The sequence below is a fragment of the Oreochromis aureus genome, linkage group 1, assembly GCF_013358895.1.
Source record: "Oreochromis aureus strain Israel breed Guangdong linkage group 1, ZZ_aureus, whole genome shotgun sequence".
In the NCBI taxonomy this organism is placed as follows: domain Eukaryota; kingdom Metazoa; phylum Chordata; class Actinopteri; order Cichliformes; family Cichlidae; genus Oreochromis; species Oreochromis aureus.
Window position 1 is genome coordinate 28149010 of NC_052942.1, and position 23347 is coordinate 28172356.

At 38.2% G+C, this 23347-nt stretch overlaps 1 protein-coding gene and 1 long non-coding RNA gene across 2 annotated transcripts in view; both read right to left on the reverse strand.

The window, feature by feature from the left end:
- ush2a (Usher syndrome 2A (autosomal recessive, mild)) overlaps positions 1-11364 on the reverse strand; it is a 217029-nt gene extending 205665 nt beyond the window's left edge. The window contains exons 1-5 of the mRNA XM_039614175.1: positions 11232-11364; positions 9934-10438; positions 9169-9383; positions 8731-8949; positions 4092-4257 (exon numbers count right to left, since the gene is read on the reverse strand). Coding sequence (XP_039470109.1) covers positions 4092-4257; positions 8731-8949; positions 9169-9383; positions 9934-10413 — 1080 coding nt within the window. The 5' untranslated portion in view covers positions 10414-10438; positions 11232-11364. The remainder of the gene's footprint in view (positions 1-4091; positions 4258-8730; positions 8950-9168; positions 9384-9933; positions 10439-11231) is intronic.
- On the reverse strand, positions 142-1651 carry LOC120440139. Its single transcript, XR_005613009.1, has 2 exons — positions 1314-1651; positions 142-635 (listed from the first exon to the last, which is right to left on the reverse strand). It is a non-coding gene; the product is annotated as an uncharacterized LOC120440139 (long non-coding RNA).
- Positions 11365-23347: the final 11983 nt, after the last annotated feature.

The window sequence follows — 23347 nt, forward strand, 5'->3', positions numbered from 1 at the left end:
ATGTAAGAGCATTAAAACAGGCTGATGTTTTTTGGGTAATAGGCTCTAATAGGAGAGAGAGGATACAGACACATGACACCCTTATAAAATACTTAAACAACTTCATGACAAGAACTGCAACAAAAAAAAAAATTTTTGCAATTCATTTGAACATTTTATTTAAGTCAGCTGCACACATTTTCCACTAAAACTAACACAATCCCACTTTGTTAACTAAACTAAATATTTAATGTTTAACTAAATATATTCTGGATACATCAAAGCATCATCAAAGTTGTCTGTGCTTGCCTTTATTTTTCCTTCTTTCCCCTGTCCTTTCCTGCAGGATAAACATCAGTGATTGATCACAAATTTATTTTTGTGATTCCCTGAATGAAGCTGTTATATTTTGTGTTGGCGATACCGCTGCAAACACAAGAAACAAATATCTAGAATTTCTTTTAAATGATTCCACCATTTTCTAAACTACAGAGAACAGCTATTTGTTCTCCTCGTCTTCTCTGAGCTGCTGCTGGCTCCTCTTCCTCCTCATCTTCCTCGCATTGCTGAATTTTCCGGCTGTTTCATCAGGGGTGGAAACCTCTGTCCCATCACCTCTCACTGGTGGGTTTTTCAGTCTCTCCTGACTCTGAATACTTGCGGAAGGAAATCAACCATGCCAGTTAACAACAAAATCAGATAACTTTGTTAAATATCTGTTAACTATCAGATGAAAACACAATTTTCTCTTAGAATCACATGGAAATATTTTATATATCAGATTGAAAAAAAAAAACAAACTAAAAGGGGAAACAGAACATAGAATCCTGCAGATATCTTGGGCTTTATAACAAAGGTAACAGTCTCAGGTTGTATAATATAAGCATGCCAAAAACAGCAGAAACAAAATGAGGACTTATCTATTTACTGTCTGTCTTATTATCAGTTGCTCATTACAAGATGAGAGCTCATGTAACTATGACTTCCGCATATCATGGTTAAGTCCGTCTGTTTCCTTACCACAATTCACAGGTCAAATGTTTGGTCACAGTGAATACACAGCTTAAAAAGTGAACTGTCTGCTCATTTTTTCCTAAAAAGTTTAAGCACATTTGGCTTCACATCGCTAAACAGACCCAGCTTGGCCAGAAACTAACTTAACAAACTAACTGACCAACCAACCAAATCATGGAGGACCTAACCCTCATTTAGTGGCAATATCAGTAATGTCACATAACTTGGCTGAAAGTTAGCTAAATTTAACTTTTAAGATTCTTTGTTATACTCACATTTGTTCCGCTGGATATTTGAGGGCAATAAAACTCAGCACTTACTTTTAAAAGTTTATTTCTGGATCACTTCGTTTGACCATCCACCATTTTTCCCCCAAAATTCCTTCAACCTTAGATTTGCAATGAATCCTGGTATAGCGGGGACCATGAATGATAGACCCGACCCATCCTCCAAAACTGACGAAAGTAGGACGCATTTGTTGGCCACATTTGTATGACATTGGACAGCTTTCATCATTTCACTCTGACATAATCGGTCTTCAAATGTGGCTTTTGAAGGAAGGAGCCCCTGAATTTGGACACAGCCATGTTCTGCCACTCTCGCACACTGATGACTTGGAAAATAATTTGGCTGGCAGGAAGCTTCTCTCTAAGGAACTTTTTTCTGAGACTAAGGCTACGTTCACACTGCAGGTCTTAATGCTCAATTCCGATTTTTTGATCAAATCCGATTTTTTTGTCTGCTTGTTCACACTACACATAAAATGCGACATCAAACGCGCTCTAGTGTGAACCCTCAAAGCGGCCCGCATGCGCAAAAGAAGATGTCACACACAACTCGCTCTGTTTAGACCCAGAGCAAACAATATTGTTTGACTGATTGCCCTTAATATAAAGACTTCGGACTTTATGTTTCCAAATTTTTGCTTTAAGTTATTTTGTTATTTACATAATAATGCAAATAACCTAATAATTATCCTTTTTGCTGTTTTAGAGGAGCGGTGCTTCAAAGGATAGTTGCAGATTTCTGTCAGAATCTGCAGAAAATACAGTAAAAATAAAATGTTCACATTTCTCCAACGTGGTCTTCCTAACAGTTTCACCGGATGGCAAGAAATCGTTCGCGATGTCCTATCGGGCGCTTCTCCGGCGCTGATAATTGGCGTCTGTCTTGTGTCAGTGACGTAAAAGACGGATTTAATGCGACATGACCGTTCAAACAGCAGTCGCTTTCTAAAACATCGGATACGTATCGGATTCAGTACCACATACGAAAGTGACCCAGATCGGATTTGAAAATATCGGATTTGTGCCGTTCACACTGTCATACCAAGATCGGATACGGGTCGCATAGGGGCGAAAAAATCGGATTTGATGCGCTTTCGCCTGCAGTGTGAACGTAGCCTATGTCGTCTGATGTGGTTTTTCTGAGACCTTGATGGCGTGTTTTTTCCGAGTCCATATCATCTGATGCCATTTTTTGAGCCCTTTTAACCTGATGTCGTTTTGACTGAGACCTTTTAGTCACAAGCCGTTTTTTCTTAGACCTTTAGTCCAATGCAGTTTTTTCTGGGACCTTTTTAGTCTGATGCGTTTTTTTCTGACATATTTTAGTCTGATGAAGTTTTTCCTGAGATCTTTTAGTCTGATGCCGTTTTTTCTAAGACCTTTAGTCTGATGCCCTTTTTTTCTGAGACCTTTTTAATCTGATGGCGATTTTTCTGAGACCCTTTAGTCTGATGCATTTTTTTCTGAGACTATATCGTCTTATGCAGTTTTTTTCCGCTTTTAGTCTGATGCTGTTTTGTCAGAAGTCTGATGGGTTTGATGGGAAAAGTTACGCTTGTTTGTTTATGGTCGGACATCAGAGGCCATTTTATCTGATGTCTGAAGATGTTTTCCTGGATGTCCAAAATATATGCCAACTATAGTCAACAGCTAAATTCCAGCTCATGTTGCTAACAGGATAAACTCTACTAACGTCTGTTAAAATTTGTGTCTTGTTCTGTTTTTGCTGTTTTTACAGGAAAAAAAACAAACAACTTAGGTTGCAAGAATTTAAGGCTTACCATGTTAACCATATTTTCCCCCTACACTAGCCTTAGTGTTATTCAGAGATCCTGAAAGACAGAGATTGTCCAGTGGAGTAATCTGTAAAATGATACCCTTCAACAGACCAGAAACACTCACATCAACACACATAGGGATCCATTTGGGGCCTCAAAACTCTCTCCACTTCACTACCTGCAATTTTAGAGTGATCAGTGCTAATGAAAGCCTTATTTTGTCCAGACCACCTTGTATTTCTTACTGAATGTCTCCTAAAATTTCTACTTCATATAAAACTTACATCAAGTCATAGTGTGGAAAAAAGAAATAAAAAGGAATAAACCCAAAGAAAACACACAGTACATATATATAAAAATATTTAGACAGAAAAAGGCACTGCATTGAGAAACTGACAAGTTCACTTGAATTGTACGGATAGATGCCAAGTTTAGCTATGTAAAAAAATATTAAAAGAACCAACAATTAGAAAAATATTTAAGTAAAATGAAAATGATACAGTTGTATAGGCAAGACTGTACTTTCTTTGTTATATTTTACAAATCACGGGAAAGTCCCAAATAACTTAAGTAACTAAAATTCAGCAGCTTTGTTTTTTTTGTTTGCTTGTTTGCTTTTGTTTTCATTCAGGCCATAGACTTTTAAAATATTGCGTTGAAAGTGTAAGGAAAGCATCTGTGTCTGTGTGTCTGAAGTAATGTATATGCCCCTGGCCCTAGCAGCTGTTCCAAAACAGATGTTTTCCAGTATAATTACCACCAGCTCACAGAGTGGATGAGAAAAAGATGGACAGAGAATGAAAGAGTAAAACAGACACAGATGATGACAGAGACAATCAGATTATAATAAAAAGAGACCATTCCACTTTCACACCCTGACTACTGCAGCTAAAAACAGAACTCATGGTAGAAGGATTACAAACAGGCTGGATGTAAATATACACGATCAAATTCATGTACCTCTTGACAGTGTCCAACCATAGCATCTTTAACACGACTCACCATGGGGATACTTAAACTATGGATTACTCACCTGCACAACAAGATGTGTCCACCTCTCCAGTCCTAGTCTGCCCTCTGTTCTAAAGCTGTTCATAGAAGTCTGATTGTTGGACTGACCATACCGCAGAATGATAGCCTCCCCAGACATGGTCAGAGAAAAAAACAGCCGCTGCTCTGAACTTTTCTCCAGGAGCTTCCTGAGAGAAACAAAAAACACACACATAAACAATAAAGGATTCAATTATGTCTGCATCAGTTGACAGTCCAAAAAGGTTCACATGAATATTTAGCAGTAAGAATTTTAAAGCGTCACCTCAGGAAACAAAGGGAAGAATGGACTCTAACACCCATGAAGCTGAGCAACACTACACACAGTCTCTCATTCTGACATTTTCACATGGAATATCAATATTTTACATGACTGTAAGGTTTCCGCTGCTACGCTGAGGCGCAGACGCACACACTCTCTACGTGTCATATTAACCACCATCACTGACATTTTATGGGAAATCATGGCTTTTATGAACCCAGAGCAGGAAACCCTATAAATCACAGTTAGGTACATGCAAGAGAAAAAGAGCATTTGAATGTATGTCTGTACAAGCACGTAGGTATAAAAGTGAGTCTCTGTGGAGAGAAAGATAGAAAGACAGGCTAAAGAAAACAAATATAAAAAAAATACCAATAGGTAAATTACTGTAAGTACAACACGAGTCAGAAATTCTTTCAAGTACTTTTCCTTTAACACACACATAAAAGTGTCTATTAAGGAAGGTATGCAATTATTACTGGCAATACATATTGACCTGAACATCACAGAGTCCAACTTAATTTTATGTGACCAGCAGTCTGATATTAAGAATGATACATGTGGGAAAAAATACACACATTTCAGAAACCCAGTAAAACATTTTTGCTTCTTTGTTTTAAAGCTATATGCTTACTTACAATTAAGCAATTTTTAGACTGTCAACCTATTGGTTTATTGGATAACAAGACAATTTTGTAATTTTGCCATTTGACCACCACAGTGAATTTTAATACAGACAACCCAGATATCTGGAGTGTATATTTTCAGCTTTAATTAAAGGAGTTTTAACACAAACATAATACAAATATTTTAAAAACATGGCCCCTATTTTCAGAGGTAAAATAATTTGACAAGTAACCGACAAGCAGTTTTATGTCAATTTCATGTCCACATGACTCATAATTCAATGACAAATTAAACAGATAAAAGATCCGGAGTGGTTTTTTAAGGATGGAATTTTTATTTGGTAGCAATTTACTAAAACTCTCAATATGAGGTCCAAAGAAAAGTTGAGGTCAGTGTCAATAAGCTGAAAAAAAAAAAAAACTAGTGAGAAAAAACCCCTCAGACAGATAACATTACTTTAGGAGTATCCTATCAACTACATGTCAAATGTATAGCTGCTAATAGAACTGGGTCGCTGTTCTTTATTAAGGATGCGACTGTTGAAAGAAGTAGCAGCATGAATTCTGAGGTGTGCAGGGCTCAGATTCAGCCAACTGCTGCAAAACCGATTGGGCAGCAATTTGTAGTGGAAATGGATAATAAAGGGAAGCATACTGCAAAAGCAAACCAAGAGTTTCTCAAGACATAGAAAACACTCTACAATGGCCAAGTTAGTACCACACTTCTAGGATTTTTAAGTACTACAAACAATCCTTATCTTTACAACTTTTCCAGTCCTTTTGTTTGTCTAAAATGGTTGAATTCCTGAAAAGTTATTACAACATTTTGTTAAAGTTGAAAGTTTGAATTCTAATCACATCTTTATTGTTTGACTTCGGTGGTATGCTGAGAGAAAAAAAAAAGCATCGGTGTCCAAATACCTTTGGACCTAACTGTACATCACAATACTCAACATACACACTGCTACTACTACCATAATCTGTTTCTATGAAGCAAAGCCATAGTGTTGTAAAAACCATCGTCTGGAAGAACAGGTGGCTGGGTCTGTTCATTGTTCAGAGGGGAGGGATGTGAAATCACAAAGAGGGGGAGGGACACAGAGAGTGGGGTGAGGAAAGATGGACAGAGGTGAGGATAGAGACCTCCTTTCATCTGGCTTCTTTGATGGCAGCCATGATCATCTCTACTACAAAAGAATGATAGCCAACGACAGCAGCAGAAAGAGAGCAACGGAGAGAGAAATAGTGAGTGAAGGGGGGGAGATATTACTTCCATTCAGCTGCATTCAGCCATACAGGTGTCATGTTCCACAGACCAACACAAGACTTGTCTGTCATTTGAATCCTGAGACAGACAACTACACAAACAAAAAATCACAGTGTGAAATTTAAAGGAGAGATTTGATCTCTGGATAATTCTCCATCTGAGTTAAACTTAACAGACAGTGACATTTAACTGAACATCCACAGAGTTTGTACAAAATGTATGTAGCCTGTCTGGTGTTAGACTAAAGCTCCTTCAAAGCTATCACTAGTGTAAAGATCCTGGTCACACTTATCTTTTTGGTACACTGCTGAATAAGTGAATGCAGTGAGTATGTCTTGAAATCTTCAAATATTCTTAACAGCTCACTCAAAATTTTTAAGCAATCCACAAAACAGGAAACCTGTCCTTGTTTGTGAAAATAGTGCAAACTGTTCCTGATCAAATTTAAAAACAATATAATGACACTTTACCAGATTATTTTATGTTTCTTGATTAGCTAAATCAATATAGCTACATTACAAGTCTTGATAAATACTACTGTATTTATATAAAAGTTATGTAAAGCTTTTTATAGCTTTGACATTACCCGAGTGTCAGATGCATTTGAACGCTACAAACGTGAGGATGAGCCCATCAACTCAAGGCTACATTTTCCACTACTAGCATAATATAATTTTATTAACCTGTGGTTAATGCAGGCACTACATTTTCACAGTTAAGATAATAAACAAAGATGGTTTTTCTGCAACTGAAGCTGAATTTAGTTTTATACTTTTATTTTAAGCTGTCCATCCCTAGTCCGACACTGTAAAAACAGTTCACTGCCAAATCAATTTAGTTCTGCTTTATCAATTAAATTTTTGAATTTAAACAAAGGCATTATGTATTTTTTTTAGCTTACTTTCAATTTCTTGACATGCCATGTTGTTCAAATCACCTGCCTTAAGTGTTGCTGTATGTAGGATGAGATAGGGTTGCAGAATAAAGCCAGCTGATCTCTTTGAGTGTGGGCAAGCGCCTTGTCTGTCAGTGTGTGCATGTGTGTGTGATTGCAAACTGATCTGAGAGCGTGTAACTCTGCACCATGCTACCCTTGTCTGGAACATACCAGCACACTCTCATCCACTGTCTCTTACATACAACATGTCTGTGACATGACAGCTAATTGTTTCCTGATGGTTATACTGATCTGACCAGACCTGACCTGCTCCTTGTTATTGGATCGATATCACAGGGCTTTCACTTTCATGTAAATATTTGTAAATAATATTTAATGTCATATTATCATCATATATACATTTTGACTAAACATCACAGTGATTTAGAAGGAGTGGTTTATATGTCATTGCTACAACAGGATAGTGTAGCACTACTCTGATGCTATATAACAGTATTTGAGACCCAGTACTAATTGACTATATTTAAATACATTATATAAAATTTGAATATTCATGTGCGTTTTACCCATTCCTAGTATTTTGTCCTGTCTTCCTCCCCTCAACCCCAACCAGTCTCATCAGATGGCTACCCCTCCTTGAGGCTGGTTCTGCTGGAGGTTTCTACCTGTTAAAAGGAGGTTTTTCCTTCCCACTATAATCAAGTGGTTGCTCATAGGGTGTTGTCTGATTGTCTGGGATCTTTACTTTACAATATAAAGTACTTTGAGGTGGCTGTTGCTGTTATTTGGAATGACATAAATAAAACCCGAATTGGATCAAATAGATATTCAATCTTTTTCACCTGTTGCAATCATACAAAGGGAACATCGGGCAGAGACCTACCTGTCCTTTTACTTACTGCAATGGTGATGGTGTTTTTCCCGAAACAAATTTCACCATTTAGGGTTTTGGTTTTTTTAAATAGGATTTGTCAAGAAAACAGCCACGCCATCTTCTCATGTTCTGCCTCTATTTCATCTGATTGGTTTCTCTTTTTCATTAACTAGCCTTTCCAATTACATTTTTCCACCTGATTTAATTGGCTTCTTTGCTGACTGTAAACATGGCTTTCAATCAAACAGAAAACATTTCAATCAAAACTTAATGCATTTTGCTAAATAATTTTTTTATTTCCAACAACTACCAGAACTGCAGCACTTTACAGAAGAAGGAGGGGGTTTGAAGGGATGATGCAACTGAAAGATTAGCCAAACCTCAAGCAGTAGAAAACGTATATGATAACAAGCACACACACACATATGCACGCACACACAATTAAATAGCTGCCATGTACATGCACACACAGCTATCATCTGTCTTTTGCTTCTTATGAGTTAAAAAGTAAACAATCATTGTCTGTCAAGCCATCTAAACATTTTGTACTGCACAATGAACTGTATGATAAGACTAATAATTAATCAATTTTAACAAAAGCAGTACTCAGTGGATGATTCGATTTAAAGAAGGATTCTTATCTCCAATTATGCAATGACAACTGTATTCTCACAGCTTACAAAATTCAAACTCACATTTCTCTAGCAGAGCTTGGTTTTATCCACAATGCCAAGGTGAGGGAACCCATTGCTCCAAGTTTCTGTGAAGGGGGAGTGACCAGGCACCCATCCTGGCCTGGCTGAAACAACAAACTGCCGGATTCACTAGAAATCCCATCGAAACTGTTAGAGGTTCCAGCTTCTCTCTGAGTACCAGGACGAGTGTCATTAGTGTCTTCAGTTACACAGGTACCCCTGGTGGAATGAAATGCAGGCATGTCAGTATGTTCTCCCTAAGAAACCAAATAACTTGCAGTTATTAGCAAGACACCGATTGTAAAGTCATTAACACAATTTAACAAATATGTCAATTGTTTTATTTTTTTAAATTTATTATTTTTGCTTTGCCTTAAAGGTTTCCACAAAAAATAACTTCTAAAATACCTGACATTACTCTGAACTTAATGAAGCTACCTGTGTGCAGCCAGCAGCAGCGGAGCATACGGAGGTGTGGAGGATCTATAGGGACACTCTTGGACACAGAAGGCCTGATAACACGTGAGCAGTTCAGCCTGAGAAGAAGGTGACTGACAGTAGCTGCTCCGCTCTGGAAAGCCACAGGTGTAACGAGGTGGCGAGGTTGACACAGGTTTAAAGGCAGCAATGTTCTCCATTCGTGGGAAGTGTCCCTGTGAAAGATTGAGAAAGTCTGATAATCCCTTTAATCCTGGTGTCTTGCCATGTTTTTGTAGTTTTGGCGACTGCAGCCACAAACATTTGGATACAATAATAACTTGTAAGGCTATATGCTGTATTTGAATCTACTTCAAAGAAATATTAATAATATCAATCATGATTTAACACAAAAACCTTTGTATAAAAAACTCTTACAATGGCACGTGATGTATTTATCAAGATTAAGACCTTTATAAGTAAATGAATTAAAATACATAGGCATATTATTTGAATCAGTTCAATTAGAAAATGTACTCTTTGCAAATGATCTATCTGAAGATGTTTTGAGATACAACTATAGAAAAAGCATAGGTTTACACAATGAAATTAATAATGATGTAATTATTTTTTTTCTTCAGATTTATTTTGACTCACTGCAGCAGTGCCTCAACTTACCTGGACACAACCATTATTAATGTCCACTAGTTAATGCTACAGAATACATTGCTATCGACTTCTAAACAGCATCTGAATCAGAAATGATAACCTTTAAGCAGCTCTTACCTGTGATGAAGCAGGTTTGGGACAGAGGCTGAGGAAGAGGAGAGGTAACCAGAAAAGAATTTGACGCCACCTCATCCTCATGATGTTCTGCCTTTTCATCTTTTGTTCACTGATGTTCTTCAGGGACAACAGCCACAGAAAGATAGGCCAGAGATTATTTTCCCTCTCCCTTTGTGCAATTTCACCCTCTTTTTCTGCAACTGACAACATCCCAGAGACATCTGTCTTGTCCTTCCAACTTCTGTGCATATCATTTCTATTTTCCCCCTTGCTGTCATTAACTGTCATCAACTTACGAAGTGATTCTCTACCTCCATTCATTCTCCATTTGTTGTGTCCTATGCAGCATGTTTGCCTTTCCCTTTGCACATTGTCTCCCTTCGCCCCTCCCTCTGTTTTCCAGTCTCCCTTCTCTTCAGTCCATCTCAGGCCTTTCGCTCCACAACATTCCAGAATCAGTTTCTCCGAGGGATCCAGCATCTCAGGTCTGGACTCTGGAACATTCCTGCAGGCAGAGAGATGTTTCTGAATTTGGATTTCTTTTGGAAGAGTTCTAGCAGGATTTGAATAAGTGATGACTGTCATGCTTTCATGGTTTAAAGGTAACAGTAACATTTTTTACAGGCCAGTGCTCCTGGGGTGAAGCTATGACTCTTAGTTCTCTGTTACACTGTCCCTCACAGGCACACACATACACACACACACATGCACACAAAAACCGTAACCAAAGCCCTCACATGATAGGTAGGATTTTACAATCTAGAGAGGGAAAAGAGAGAAGGAGAGACGGAAAGAGAGACCTGGTCAGACCAAAATCCAACATGAGACAAATCTGGGGAGAGTGAAATGCCATGCAGGCTATTCCCTAGCCAAAGCCTACACTATCATGTACAGCTTGATGGAGGCACAGCTCAGCTGATACTGCTACATTGCTTTTTCCTTTTCTTCATTTCCCATTGAATTAAACATGCCCTTTTTCCTCTGGCATCTGGCTCCCAGGTTTTATCCAACCAAACGGGTTTTCACACAAGTTTGTTGGAAATTGAGGCTTAGCGCAAAGCTCTCTTCATTACAATACTTAGCAGCTTCAATTTCGCATTTAGACGCACAAAAAGAGGCCAGCAGTGCAGTCATCTCTAGTGTTATATTACTTGGTCCAGGCTTCAACCTATACCACCCTTTAGAAGATAGAAAAGCTTACACTTTATCTAAAACCGCCTACAAGACTATGTGCTGCGCAAATTTGTAAACATATGCAGATAACAGCCTAAAATATGTGGTACGTCTATGAGATTTACCTGTCGTTGCGGACTCCCCGCACAAAGCTCTCTCCCCATCACAAGTGCAGCGCCAACAAACATTCAACCTGTTGCTCTGACATGAGTCGTACAAAACAAGCTACCTGTTCCTCCACACACCTGTCTGTCAGCGGTAACAGACGCCGCTCCAGTAGAAAAAATAGTCCTTTCCAAACATGACTTGAATTATTTTTTGCCTGTTAGAGTTCAACAGAAAAAACCAAAACCAAAAACTGAACTTGACAGAGCTCCTCTGTTGTTTTGTTTTTTCCTCTCTGTCTTACCTCTCTCATTCAGAACATGCGGCGCGCGCGCTGCTAAGCAGATTACCGCGAGCTGCCATCTGGCCAGCAGCGCCCGAGGCGGCAGGATACCGGGCACAAAGTAACGGCGGTGAAACGTTACACTGTTGTGAACCAAGTAACGGAAACTTGAGAGCCCCGGAGGCGGCGTGAGAGCAAACAGTGCGACATATCCGTTTTGCATCTGTTACAGAACACCAAAGATTGTCTTTGACAGCAAGGCATTAATTTGCGATTTAAATAATTACCCCCTGCCTGGTAGTAATGTTTTACCCCCCACCTACGTGGGATGCGTCTGGGTTGCAGACAAGTGGCTCTCAGAGGAAAAGAGGAACGCTATCAAGGTCGCTAGGCAACGCTGATTTGCTCCGGCCATTGAAAGAATTGCAGGAAATCATTTATAATCTCATGTCGTTCATATATTATTCATTTATGTACATATTCAACCTATGTGCCAAATCGCTATATAAGTATGTAATGCAGTCTCTCACAAATAAACCAATCAATCAGGAAAATAAACAAGCCATTAAAAACGTATAAATGATTTTGCTAACCATCTCAGTAAACCTCAGTATAAATATGGATCAGCATTGTTCAGCTTAGTTCCAAGTTTAGTATATTATTATTTACTAATAAGCCCTGTAGCTTAAGTCACTTAACCGCCCCCCCAGTTTAAATAAAGGAAGAAAATTATGAAGAATAGTGAAAACGAGACCCATTTGGAAAAAATAAGGCTGTTGAGGGGTTGTTCAGCAGTTCCATGCGACTCAGGGGGGATCCACACTAACACTGAGTGACTCTTGATAAATATCAACAGTAGTTGATTATCCCAGTAGGTCTATCATGAAGACATGGATTCAAAAGTAACCAAATTGCGTAGTTTATAATTTCCTGTATATGTGATATGGTAGTAATTTACATACAAAAAAGTGCATGTGCATGCCCGAAAAGTATTGCTGACTCATGTCATTTTATCTCATTTTATATCACAATTCAAATTTAAATATCAAATTTTAAAATAAAAAAATATATAGAGAAAATTTAGATAAACGAGTCTGATTTAATTTTAATAAGTAATAAATAAACGGTGAAGTTTCTGAATATTTTTTATTTCCGGTTCAAATGCACAAGATGAAAAGGCCGTAGGGGCGGGGTTGTGGGGTGGAGTGGGAGAGAATACTGACAATGTTCACGTATGACAATAAAAGAACACCAGAAACGATTCATCTGGCCTGCACAACAAATTGTTTTACTTGCATTTTTATATTTTAGTCCTATAGGCGAATCTAAGCCAGTTATATGTAAAAATCCCGTAGTCCACCCACCAGCAAACTATGAACAATCCCCTTAACGCAGACACAACAGAAGCCGAGGCACAAACTCAAGTATACAGTAGTTTAGACTTGTGTACTCAAGAGCTCTGCATTTAAATTGTGTAAACATTTCCACCAAAAAAAGAATCCTCTCTTATAATTTTCCCTGCCGACAAGTTTTTGCGTTATCATACTAATCGCGTTTGAACAGCTGCAATTTGCTTTGGTTGAACAAAGGCATTCTAACTAGGTTTTAATTAAGTGTTCCTAATGACCTTAAGGAGATTAGAGGTTCGCCTTCTAATCAATACCAGGCAGAGAGGAGCAAAGGGAGGGGAAAGGAGGAGAGGGGTGGTGGCTAGGGGCTATAGGATAGAGGTAGGGAGGAAAAGGGGTGGGTAAGGAAAGAAGAGGGAAAAGACGGTGGTAGAACAATAAAAAGTGAATGGAGGGAGGAAGAAAGAAAGAAATTGTGGGGGATGGAGGGTTGAGGAACTTGCTTTTTTTTAAGAGGTTGTCATGATGGCAGATTTGTGGATTACCTGGTTTTCTCAAGTAGTTTAACACAGTAAATATATAAAATAATGCTTAAAAGGTATCAAAATAAAATGTACTGATACATCCAGAAATATCCTGTGCATCAGTATAAAGGCAAACATGCACATATATGATTTGGAACCTTGACGTTTTCCATCCCTCTTATTTTCCTACTCTTTTTCATTTTCTTCTCCTTTGAGAGGGTGAAAATGACATTACACCACAGTGTCAGATAGACTGTGATCATCAAGAGCTTTGTTAGCCAAGAAGAGTTTCTCTTATCCTCTCCTCATAAGACATTTGCATAGATTTGCACAGAGTGTGTCCACATGACAAAGAATCTAGTCATACATTGATTGTACTAATTTATTCAGCCAGGCGCGTTCAGTTCGAGAGATTGAAGTGCTATCACACAAGCGGGATTAAAACTGGATGACAATCGCACAATTAATATTGCCTCATTTTCAAAATTACTTGTGTATGACTTATATTTCGCTAAATTGTGTTTGCTGGTCTAATAACATTAAGGCTAATATGCTAAATGTAGGCTGTAAATGTATCATGTCTCCGAATCTTCAGAGCAGCATGAATATGTATGGAGACATCCTTGGCCTGGCTGCTGATTAGAAAAAGTGGAATAAATTGGTGGATGGGCTGCATGTTTCTCTTTAAGCCGAGCAGAATATTAGGTTTTCCATATACAAATGTTACACGCACACACACACACACACACACACACACACACACACACACACACACACACACACGGAACAGTAGACGCATCATAAGGTCTCAGTTCATGGTTCAGTATATATTATGCTGTGTGAGTTATTTTTCTAACACCACAGTGAGTGGTGTCTTGTCTTGATCAAACAATTTTTAAAAAAAAAAGCATATTATTTGAAAAACTTTAAGACTTGTAGAGTATAAATGTCTACTAAACGTGGTTCTTCAAACATCTCATGCTCATACTTTGTTTGTTAGACTATAGCACCATGGGTTTTAGATTTATATATATATTATATAAGATACTAGAGAAACAAGAAACCACCCAAGCAAGTTCAAAGAAGAACCATGATAAAAATGTGGAGCACACCAACACAGCAAATTAATAGTAATAACAGCTGGGAAAAAAAACAAAACCAACACCAGATATACAGTTGTATATCTGTGTTTGTCTCCGTGTTTGTTGTATATTTTTGTTGTAATTAACATTTTTTCCATTTGCTCACAACAAGGGGAAAAAAATAGTGGTTGATGAAAAGAAAAAGCGCAGTTTTCAATCATCATGTTTTCCTTTGTCTTTCAAGGAATACCACATTGACAAAATATTCAGAAGATGTCTTTTGTGGCATCATCGAGCCAAAACACCCAGTACCATCAGTAGACAGTCAGGTCACCATACTTTAGATTAGGTGACAAACCTTTTACAGTCCTCACAGAGTAGTGAGACTTCACCAAATTGAAGGCATCAACACCAACAATTCATTATAGCATTATCCCTTTCTTGATGTCCTGTCAACACCAACTATTAAAAAAAATTTTCTCTGGTTTATTTCAAGTATGAATTTTGCAAATTGCTATTAAGCAATATAGTGCCTTGAGACAACTGCTGTTGTGATTTGGTGCGATTTAACACCAGGCTCATTTAGTACAGCCCAAAAGTTGACCCTTCCTCTTTCTGCATTTATATGAAGTAACTTATCACTTTTCACTGAGTAATTCAGTTCAATTCCCGAATTCCTGTGATCTTTGAAATGAAGAAAAATGGAGTATTCATAAATGTTTTGGTTAAAATGTCATTTTTCTTCCAGTACAACCAAATAGTGGACCTACTTCTTCTGTGTTATATAGAAAAAATAACTAAATACAAAGTTTAACATTACCATTCAGAAACACTCAGTGAAATCAAGTCTCATAACTTAGTAGGTTTTAGAGTTTTTTGGGGGGGGAAAGAGAGGCCTGTTGTGCATATGCCAGCTTTGATTACAACACTTAGTGTGCAAGTATGTATGCCAGTGATAATTATTTTTTATCACAAAAGTTTCTTAATATTTCTTTCAAAAACAATTGTTGGTGGTAATGTTTTCTAAACATTTTAGGAAACGTATTCTCTGTACCCCCTGAAATCAACACCTGTCATCTGTGAAAAAGTAGAAAGACTGGCCGGTCACACTTCCAAGGCCCCATGACTCATATGATCACAGTGATAATCAAAATTTGCAGCATCTTCTTTTAGAAGCTCTAAAAAATTAAGGCTTCACAGTAATTTGGCACCAGCGCAATGTAATACCTTTTTTTTTACAGCATTAAAAGTCTTCACCAAATTTTTTGTAGTCTTTTTAGTCCATTTGTCAAATGTTATTTAAAGTAGCTGTCATGAAACAATGCATATTCATCTAATCTCAGAAAAAAACACCCAAAGCAACATGCACTGCTGGCACATTTGTTGGTGTGAGTGAAAATGTAGTTTGCTGTGCTGATGCTTTGCTTATTTTTAGGCTATCTCTTCCATTTTCCTCTGACACTTGCGTCATCCTGCTGTCTATACTCGCTATTTCGGTCACTTCTCTGCTACACCCATGCACCTATCCCACACATCCAACTCTCCACAGGCGCCACTCATTCTTTTCTTCATCTCTCCATTTCCCTGTCCCCTCCCCATGCCCTCAAACCCTCTTACCGCTCTCCATCACCGCTTCTCTCTAAATGTCCTCTTCTTTCTTGTCCTTGTTTTATGCAGCATTTTCTATAAATAGAAATATATATTTTAATCCATGTTCATCATTTATCCTCCTAGCCTCCAAATGAAATGCACCAGAAAGTAGATATAAAAACAATTTGGCTTTTCCCAAGCTTTTCACATTTCATACCCTCAAGTCACAATGTCCATATTGTGTGTGCATGTGTGTGTGTGGGCACGCTTTCTGTCCCCTATTGGGGTTAAGGCCAGTGACACCCTCAGGGCTGTGCTGTCCAATCCCGTCCATGCTGTGTTTCTATAGGATTGAATTAACCTCCTGCCTCTCTTGACAATGCACATACATATAATCATTCAGTCTCAGACACACATACACAAGTGCATGCACATGCGTGCACACACACACAAACACACACACATTTTGTCACCTTTCCCCTGTCAAGGCTATAATGTTAGCTTGAGGCACATCAAAAACTATGAACACTTTTAGTCACCTATTAAAATCAACCCAGTATGCTGTAAATGCACATAATTTGTTTATTTCTTAAAAAGAATGACAGAATGAATGGGACAAGTAACTGAGAGGAAATGGAGGAATAGACACTTTAAAAGCTTTCATCTCTTTTGTTCTTCTTTTTTTAATATTAGTGCATTTTAATATTCTATATGATTTTTGTTTTGTTTAGTGTTTATATTTGATTCATGTATTCCCTTGTATCCCTTAATATATTTAGCCTTGTTCTTTGTTGTGTTTGTATTAGAGTTTAGCTACCTTTGTGTGTTTTTATTGTTTTTTATCACATCCTCTCATATCAATTCCCTGGTATTAAGTTCATTCATGTCTGTGGTTCATTGTTTGTTTACTTATTTTATAGTTATTCGTAGCTTGCTTTGCTTTAAGTTTTACGTCCTTTGTCTCGTCATCTGATTCCGCTGAGCTGTGTCTCGTTTTTGCTGGCTATTTTAACTCCCTTTTGTGTGCCCTTCTGTGTTTATATATAGTGCTGCCTTTCCTTTAGTCCTTGTCAGAGCATCTGTTCTCCCTCACAGTGCCTTGCTAAGTATACTCCTGTGAGTTTTGTCATTTTGTTTAGAGATTTTTCTTAATTTTTGACCAGTTCTCTTTTTATTCCATGACAAACAGATAAAAAAAAAATCTGGAGTTGATTGCAAATTTAACAATTGCAATCATCTCTCAGTGGGCCTCATTTAAAAACAATACATATCCACAAATCTGTGTGTAAATTGTGCATATGACAGTTGCATGCAAAAATCTGTAACTGTATCAGTATTCTTATACTAGAATTACAATCTGAAAAATGCATGTAAAGAAAACAAAATATTGAATGAGGAGGAGTAAGCTTGAACTTTTTAAAATGTAAACATATCCGATTATTGCTTATTTCACCTTATCTTAAATGGTCTTTGTCCTTCACTTGTTTTGTTCCTTTTCTTCTTTGAGTCCAAATTTTCTGGAAACACTTGTCACGGCTGCAGTGGCAGACGTGTGGAGTGGTGAGAGAAGGACCCAACTGTCCAAACATAAACACTGGGTCACCAGACCCAGAACCATGACAACACTTTGGAAAGCTGCCTCTCTTCTGGATTTCTGTTTGGACCTCAGGCAGTATTATTCAATTTTTTACAGTCAGACTTTCCCTTTATGGTTTAACTCAGAGGTACAGACATCCCTCTTACAACACTGCCACCACTTTGTCTGCTTCACATGGAGGTAAATGTGTTAACCTAGCTAGTCGGGTGAAACACATTCCAATGTAACAGGTTGTAACTGTAATCATATTTTTAGTTATCTGCATAAAGTGTGGAAAACAAAAGAAGTGGAGATATGGAAATTTTTATTTCACAAAAGAGGGAAATGGAGAAATGCAAACTGCATACAAGATGGAAACAGCTGCATAATGCGTCTAACAGAACTTAGGCTCTTTCATACCACCGGCACAGGAGGTATGCTAAAGCAAATCTAGTCAAGATTCCAGAGAGATGTTAAAGGTGAGTGTATCCCGAGTCCAGCTCAACAAAACTGAACAATGAACTGAACTAAGCTAAAGGCAACTGTTAAGGTAAAAGCTGTTAGGTTAAACGCTTCATCTAAACCTGAACATTTTGGCTTTTGTATCCCACCATTTTGTAAATGGTAGGACAGTAAGTTCGAGGTGGATCTGAATGTGAAAAGCCAAGTAACTGCACATTTATATGGGAGTGACGTGTCCATCTCAAAACTTGCCCACCCTAAAGCAAACCCTGCTTTTTTGTACTTGTGGACACTGATGGAGACCACATTTAACAAAGATTGCAGCTGAGTACATAAACTCATCAGGAAATTATTGATATGGATCAAGAAGGCTAAGGGTTTGTTTTCCATTAGATCTCTACAAAATTTGGCTTTTATTTTTTTTTTTTGCAGATGCAGAAGTAGCTCTCTGGTGGCCATTAAATAACGTTTAGGTTTAATGCACTTCAATATCCACTTCTCAGCTGTCTGTCTAATCTGTCAGCTGATATGTACAGAATATGGAACATATAGAGAATTTAGAATTTAGAAATCATGTTTCTATACAGTAATAAGAGTTTGTGCTTTTAATACTGACACATGTTAATGTAAATATTAACCCTTCTAAGCTGTAATTAGTTTTCTGAGAAAGAGTTACTGCTGTATATCAAACCTTCCAGCTATCTATTGGCCACTGGTGGGGGATTTAAAGTGCCACTAATTCACTGGCCAGTGACACATCAGACTATTTATTAAAGTACACTAACTTAATGAATGGCCCATAGAATGGAGAGTTAAAACATTTACTGTCCTAAGAGAGAGATAGAGAGCAATAGACAGAGAAAGAGGATGGCAATGGGACCAGAGAGAGGGAGTGAGAGAAATGAGAGTGAAAATAAATGGCCCATCGTATAGAGTTAAGACGTTAAAAGTGCAAATAGACAGCTGACCCTCTTATAGCTTGCACATGCAGTGCAAATGCACGCAGCCACCAAGCCACTTTACACCCTGTGTGATTGAGGGATGGGGGAGAGAATGGCAAAAGAGAGGGAAAAGGACGGAGAATGGGATGACACAAGTGGATGGGATGTTGGAATAAAATTGAAAGAAGCGAGAGATAGAAGTGAGGCATGTGATTTATAGTAAGAGTGAACACAGGACAAAGTAAACGAAAGAATGAATGAGAGAGGCATATAATGTAAAATGAGCAAAATGAGAGAGTAAAAGAACAGAGAAAAAGTAAATGATTGAACATTTGTTAAAATATTGCAAGCAGTCTGGTCTGCTGGTATTAATGTAAACTCCATGCGTTTTGGGGGAGAGAGGATCAAGGAGAAAAACAGTAGTAAAAAAGAGACTGAGTCAATTAACATTGATGTCACAGTGTTGTATCTTCAAATTTTTTTATACAGCAATTTCTTCATTTATTACACTCCAATATATAAATATTTGTTTGTTTGTTTTGTGTAGACATGCTCATATCGGAGTGTTGGTCTCTTTATCTGTTTCTGCTCGAGTGTATGTCAGGGGAGTTTGATGTTTTTGAAAGGCCATTACCACTGTGAGTCTGTGTCACTAGGCCTGTGAAACCCAAGGGAACTCCACCACTGATATACTGGGATACAGGAATAAAACACGCACATATAGTGAAGCAATACACACAAACGTCCGCACACATGCACATATATGTATGTCTGTGTGTGTGAGGTTAAATAGCACCAAAACTGGCCTTCGAAACACCATTGGTGTGATCAGTGCAAAGCTGCCACACATTAGCACTTTACAGGACTTTGAGTCTAAAACAGATATGTTCACCCTTGAAGACCTACCCTGCTTGTTACTAGATTAGGGGGTGAAAATCACATCCAGACTTCCTCTCAAACACAACAAGAAGCCCTCTAAAATTTCCAGTATGAGGTCTGCATATAGAAATCAGTTTGTGTAACTATGATACTTGAATTTTCCACATTAGAAAAAAAATCACAGATTTCTGAAAAGCTACAAGGTCTTCCCCTACCAGTAGACAGGCCTTGATGGGGATAACACTTCATAATCCATTGCGTTGATCTTTTTCATATGACTGTGGCTCTTCTTGAGTCATGTTACAACAAGTGACAAGTGCACATTCACCTCAACGGTGGTTTTAAGTTTCTTTCCAAATCAAATCCAAACTGGGAGCTGGTTCCACAGAAGAGGGGCCTGGAAGCTGAAGGCTCTGCCTCCCATTCTATTTTTAAATACCCCAGGAACCAAAAGCAAACCAGCAATCATAGAGGGAAGTGCTCTATTGGGGTCTGATTACTCAAGACCTTGTATGTGATAGGAAGGATTTTAAATTTGATTCTAGAATTAACAGGGAGCCACTGAAGAGAAGCCTGTATGGGTGAAACGGTCATGATCTCCGTGTACATGGAGCATGAAACATGACACCTGAAACCTGAAACATGGAGGGAGAAGAATTGACGTTCCAGCGAGGGACAAAGGGAACTGACACAATATATACACATGAGGGTGATTAGGAAAGGTGGAGACACATGGGAATACAGGAGGGACAAATAAGGCATAACGAGTAAGGGGAAGCAAAACTAAACGCAGTGTAGATGGGTTGAGGAACTGTCAACATAAAACAGGACGAGGGATGCACACCAAGACTCGGACAAGGACATGCAGGCTTGACACAAAGACGGAGATAAACAAACACGGAAACAAGCAGCAGACTGGGGATAGAAACAACAGAGTGAATACTGAAGGCTTTTCAGGGAGTTTTTGAGGACATCCTGATGATAACAAAGTAGTCAAGCCTAAAAGTAATAAATGTATGAACTAGTTTTTCAGCAACGCTCTAAGACAGGATTTTTCTAAATTTAGAGATATTGCACAAATGGAAGAAAGCATTCCTGCATATTTGTTTAGTATGCGCATTGAATGCCATATCCTGATCAAAAACAAAACCTAAGATTTGTCACACTCTGATTAGAGGCAAAGGTAGTACTATCTTGATTAAGCATCTAGTTAGATACCATAATTCAAAGATTTTAGGGACAAGTACAACAGCCTCAGTTTTATCTGAATGTAGAAGCTTGAAATTAGAGGTCATCCAGGTCTTTATCTTTAAGGCTTTCCTGCAGTTTAATGAATTGATGTGTGTTATCTGGCTTCATGGATAGACAAAGCTGGGTGTCATCTGCATAGCAGTGAAAATGTATGCTGTGCTCTCCAGTGATACTGCCTAAGGGAAGCATGTGTAATGTAAACAGAATTAGTCGTAGCACGGAACTCTGTGCAACTCCATAATTAACCTTAGTGTTTGAAGAGGACTCTCCATTTATGGAAACAAACAGGAATCAATTGGGGGTATTATTCACAACACTGCAGCACAGAGCATGCTGTAATCGCTGTAATAAAATATTGGGGTCAACAGTATCCAACGCTGCACTGAGGTCTAGTAGGACAAGCATAGAGATGAGTCCACTGTCATAGGCCATAAGAAGATCATTTGTAACCTTCACTAATGCTGTTTCTGTAATCTCTGTTTAGGTTCTCAGTCATCCAGGTCATGGTAATCTAAGGAGCTCTGAAAGAAAAGCGACTGGAATTCTTCTTCTTCATTTAAAATTGGGTCTTTGGTTGATTAATAAGTTGGAGTGAAAGATTGCTGCTACTGCCCCTCCTCAGCCTGTGCTTCGAGGACTCCTAACAAGACCAGGTTTTCTCCAGAAAATGTCCCAATTATCTATAAAGCCCATATAATGTTTTGGACAGCCAGCAGTTTAGAGAGAACGTGCAACTAAACATGTCACTCCTGGTCCGATTGGCGAGGGGACCAGAGAAAGCAACAGAATCCAACAATGTTTTGGCAACGTTACACACAGATTTAATATTAATTTTAGTGACTTCTGATTGACATAGATGGATGTTATTACTGCCGATGTGATTCATAATTTTTTGGAATTTAAGGTTTCCTTCAACATTGCCTCCCCTTTTCCCTGGAAGACAGTTCACTATGGTTGCTGGTGTCTCTAGCTTCAGATGTCTCAAAACATAATTGCCAGTAAACAGAGTTTGTTCCTCAGCCAGTGTGTTGCCAAGTGAGGAAAAACGAGAGACACAAACGGGTTGGTGGTGTACTGGGGGCTTCTATTTAGGGCTACACTTCCTCCTCACCGTCACCCAGCCATCCTGTTTTACTTGCTGCTTGGGGCATTTTGCTGGGGAAAGCTAATGGTGGCTAAACTTAAGTTGTAGAAGTGCACAAGATTATGTGATTAAAAAAAAAAAACACTGTCCAGAAACAATAAATTTATGCACAATGGAAACAAATACATTTAAAAAAAAAAAAATACTTACATTCAAGTCATTTTGTATTTTACACATTGGAAGTGTGTGTAATAACATTTATAGACATCTAAAGGTACAAGATTTGCTTCTTTGTCCTCTGCAGCTTCAGCACAGGTTATCTCACTGGGTTACAATTGAGTTTGCAATATTGATTCAATGAACAGTACCTTGAACCTTAAAAAATGTTAGTGTTTTTGTACTTGATTAATATTGCCACTACTACCGAGCTATTTGCTCAATCATTAAGTCCCAGTGTCCATTTTTTCAAATGTACCCATTTACAGTAAAATGTGCATTATGCAAATACTGGCAACTTTCAACACCTCATATCTTTAAGGCACTTTCTAGAACTGTCTAGACTAATGGTGTCATTAGGTCTTATGGGCAGTTATAGCTGTATATCACTAGTATAACAGTGAAACTTTATGCAGGAAAATGGCAAATGAAATGGGGCTGAAAATTTAACTTAGTGGGACCCCCAAAAATGTTTGCAATGGACGAGTCACTTATAGTGAGAAAGTCCTAACAGACAGCTGAGCTTTAAAGCGCTGAAAAAAGCACAGCTTATCACAGTTATCAACAGTGACAGATCAGGGTTAGAGCCCCCTTTTAGCTTAAGTTCAACAGTCTCAAAAACCCTGTGTCATTTATTAGTCAGTTTTGCTGAGCAGAGTAAAACAGACCAATGCTGAGTTTTATTTTCATGCACAGAAAAAGAAAGTAGCCGATGTGAATACTAAACTGAGAAAATAGGAAAAAAAAGAGTTTAAAGCAAATACAGCAGGAGTTTGTGAGAGAAAAGAGGAGGTAGTGAAGAAGCATGATAAAGAGATGAACAGCACTTTCAAAAGGAGAGAGATGGCAGGAAAGATGTAGATGAAGCCAGAAGGTGGAGGAGGAGAAGAAAGGAGTTA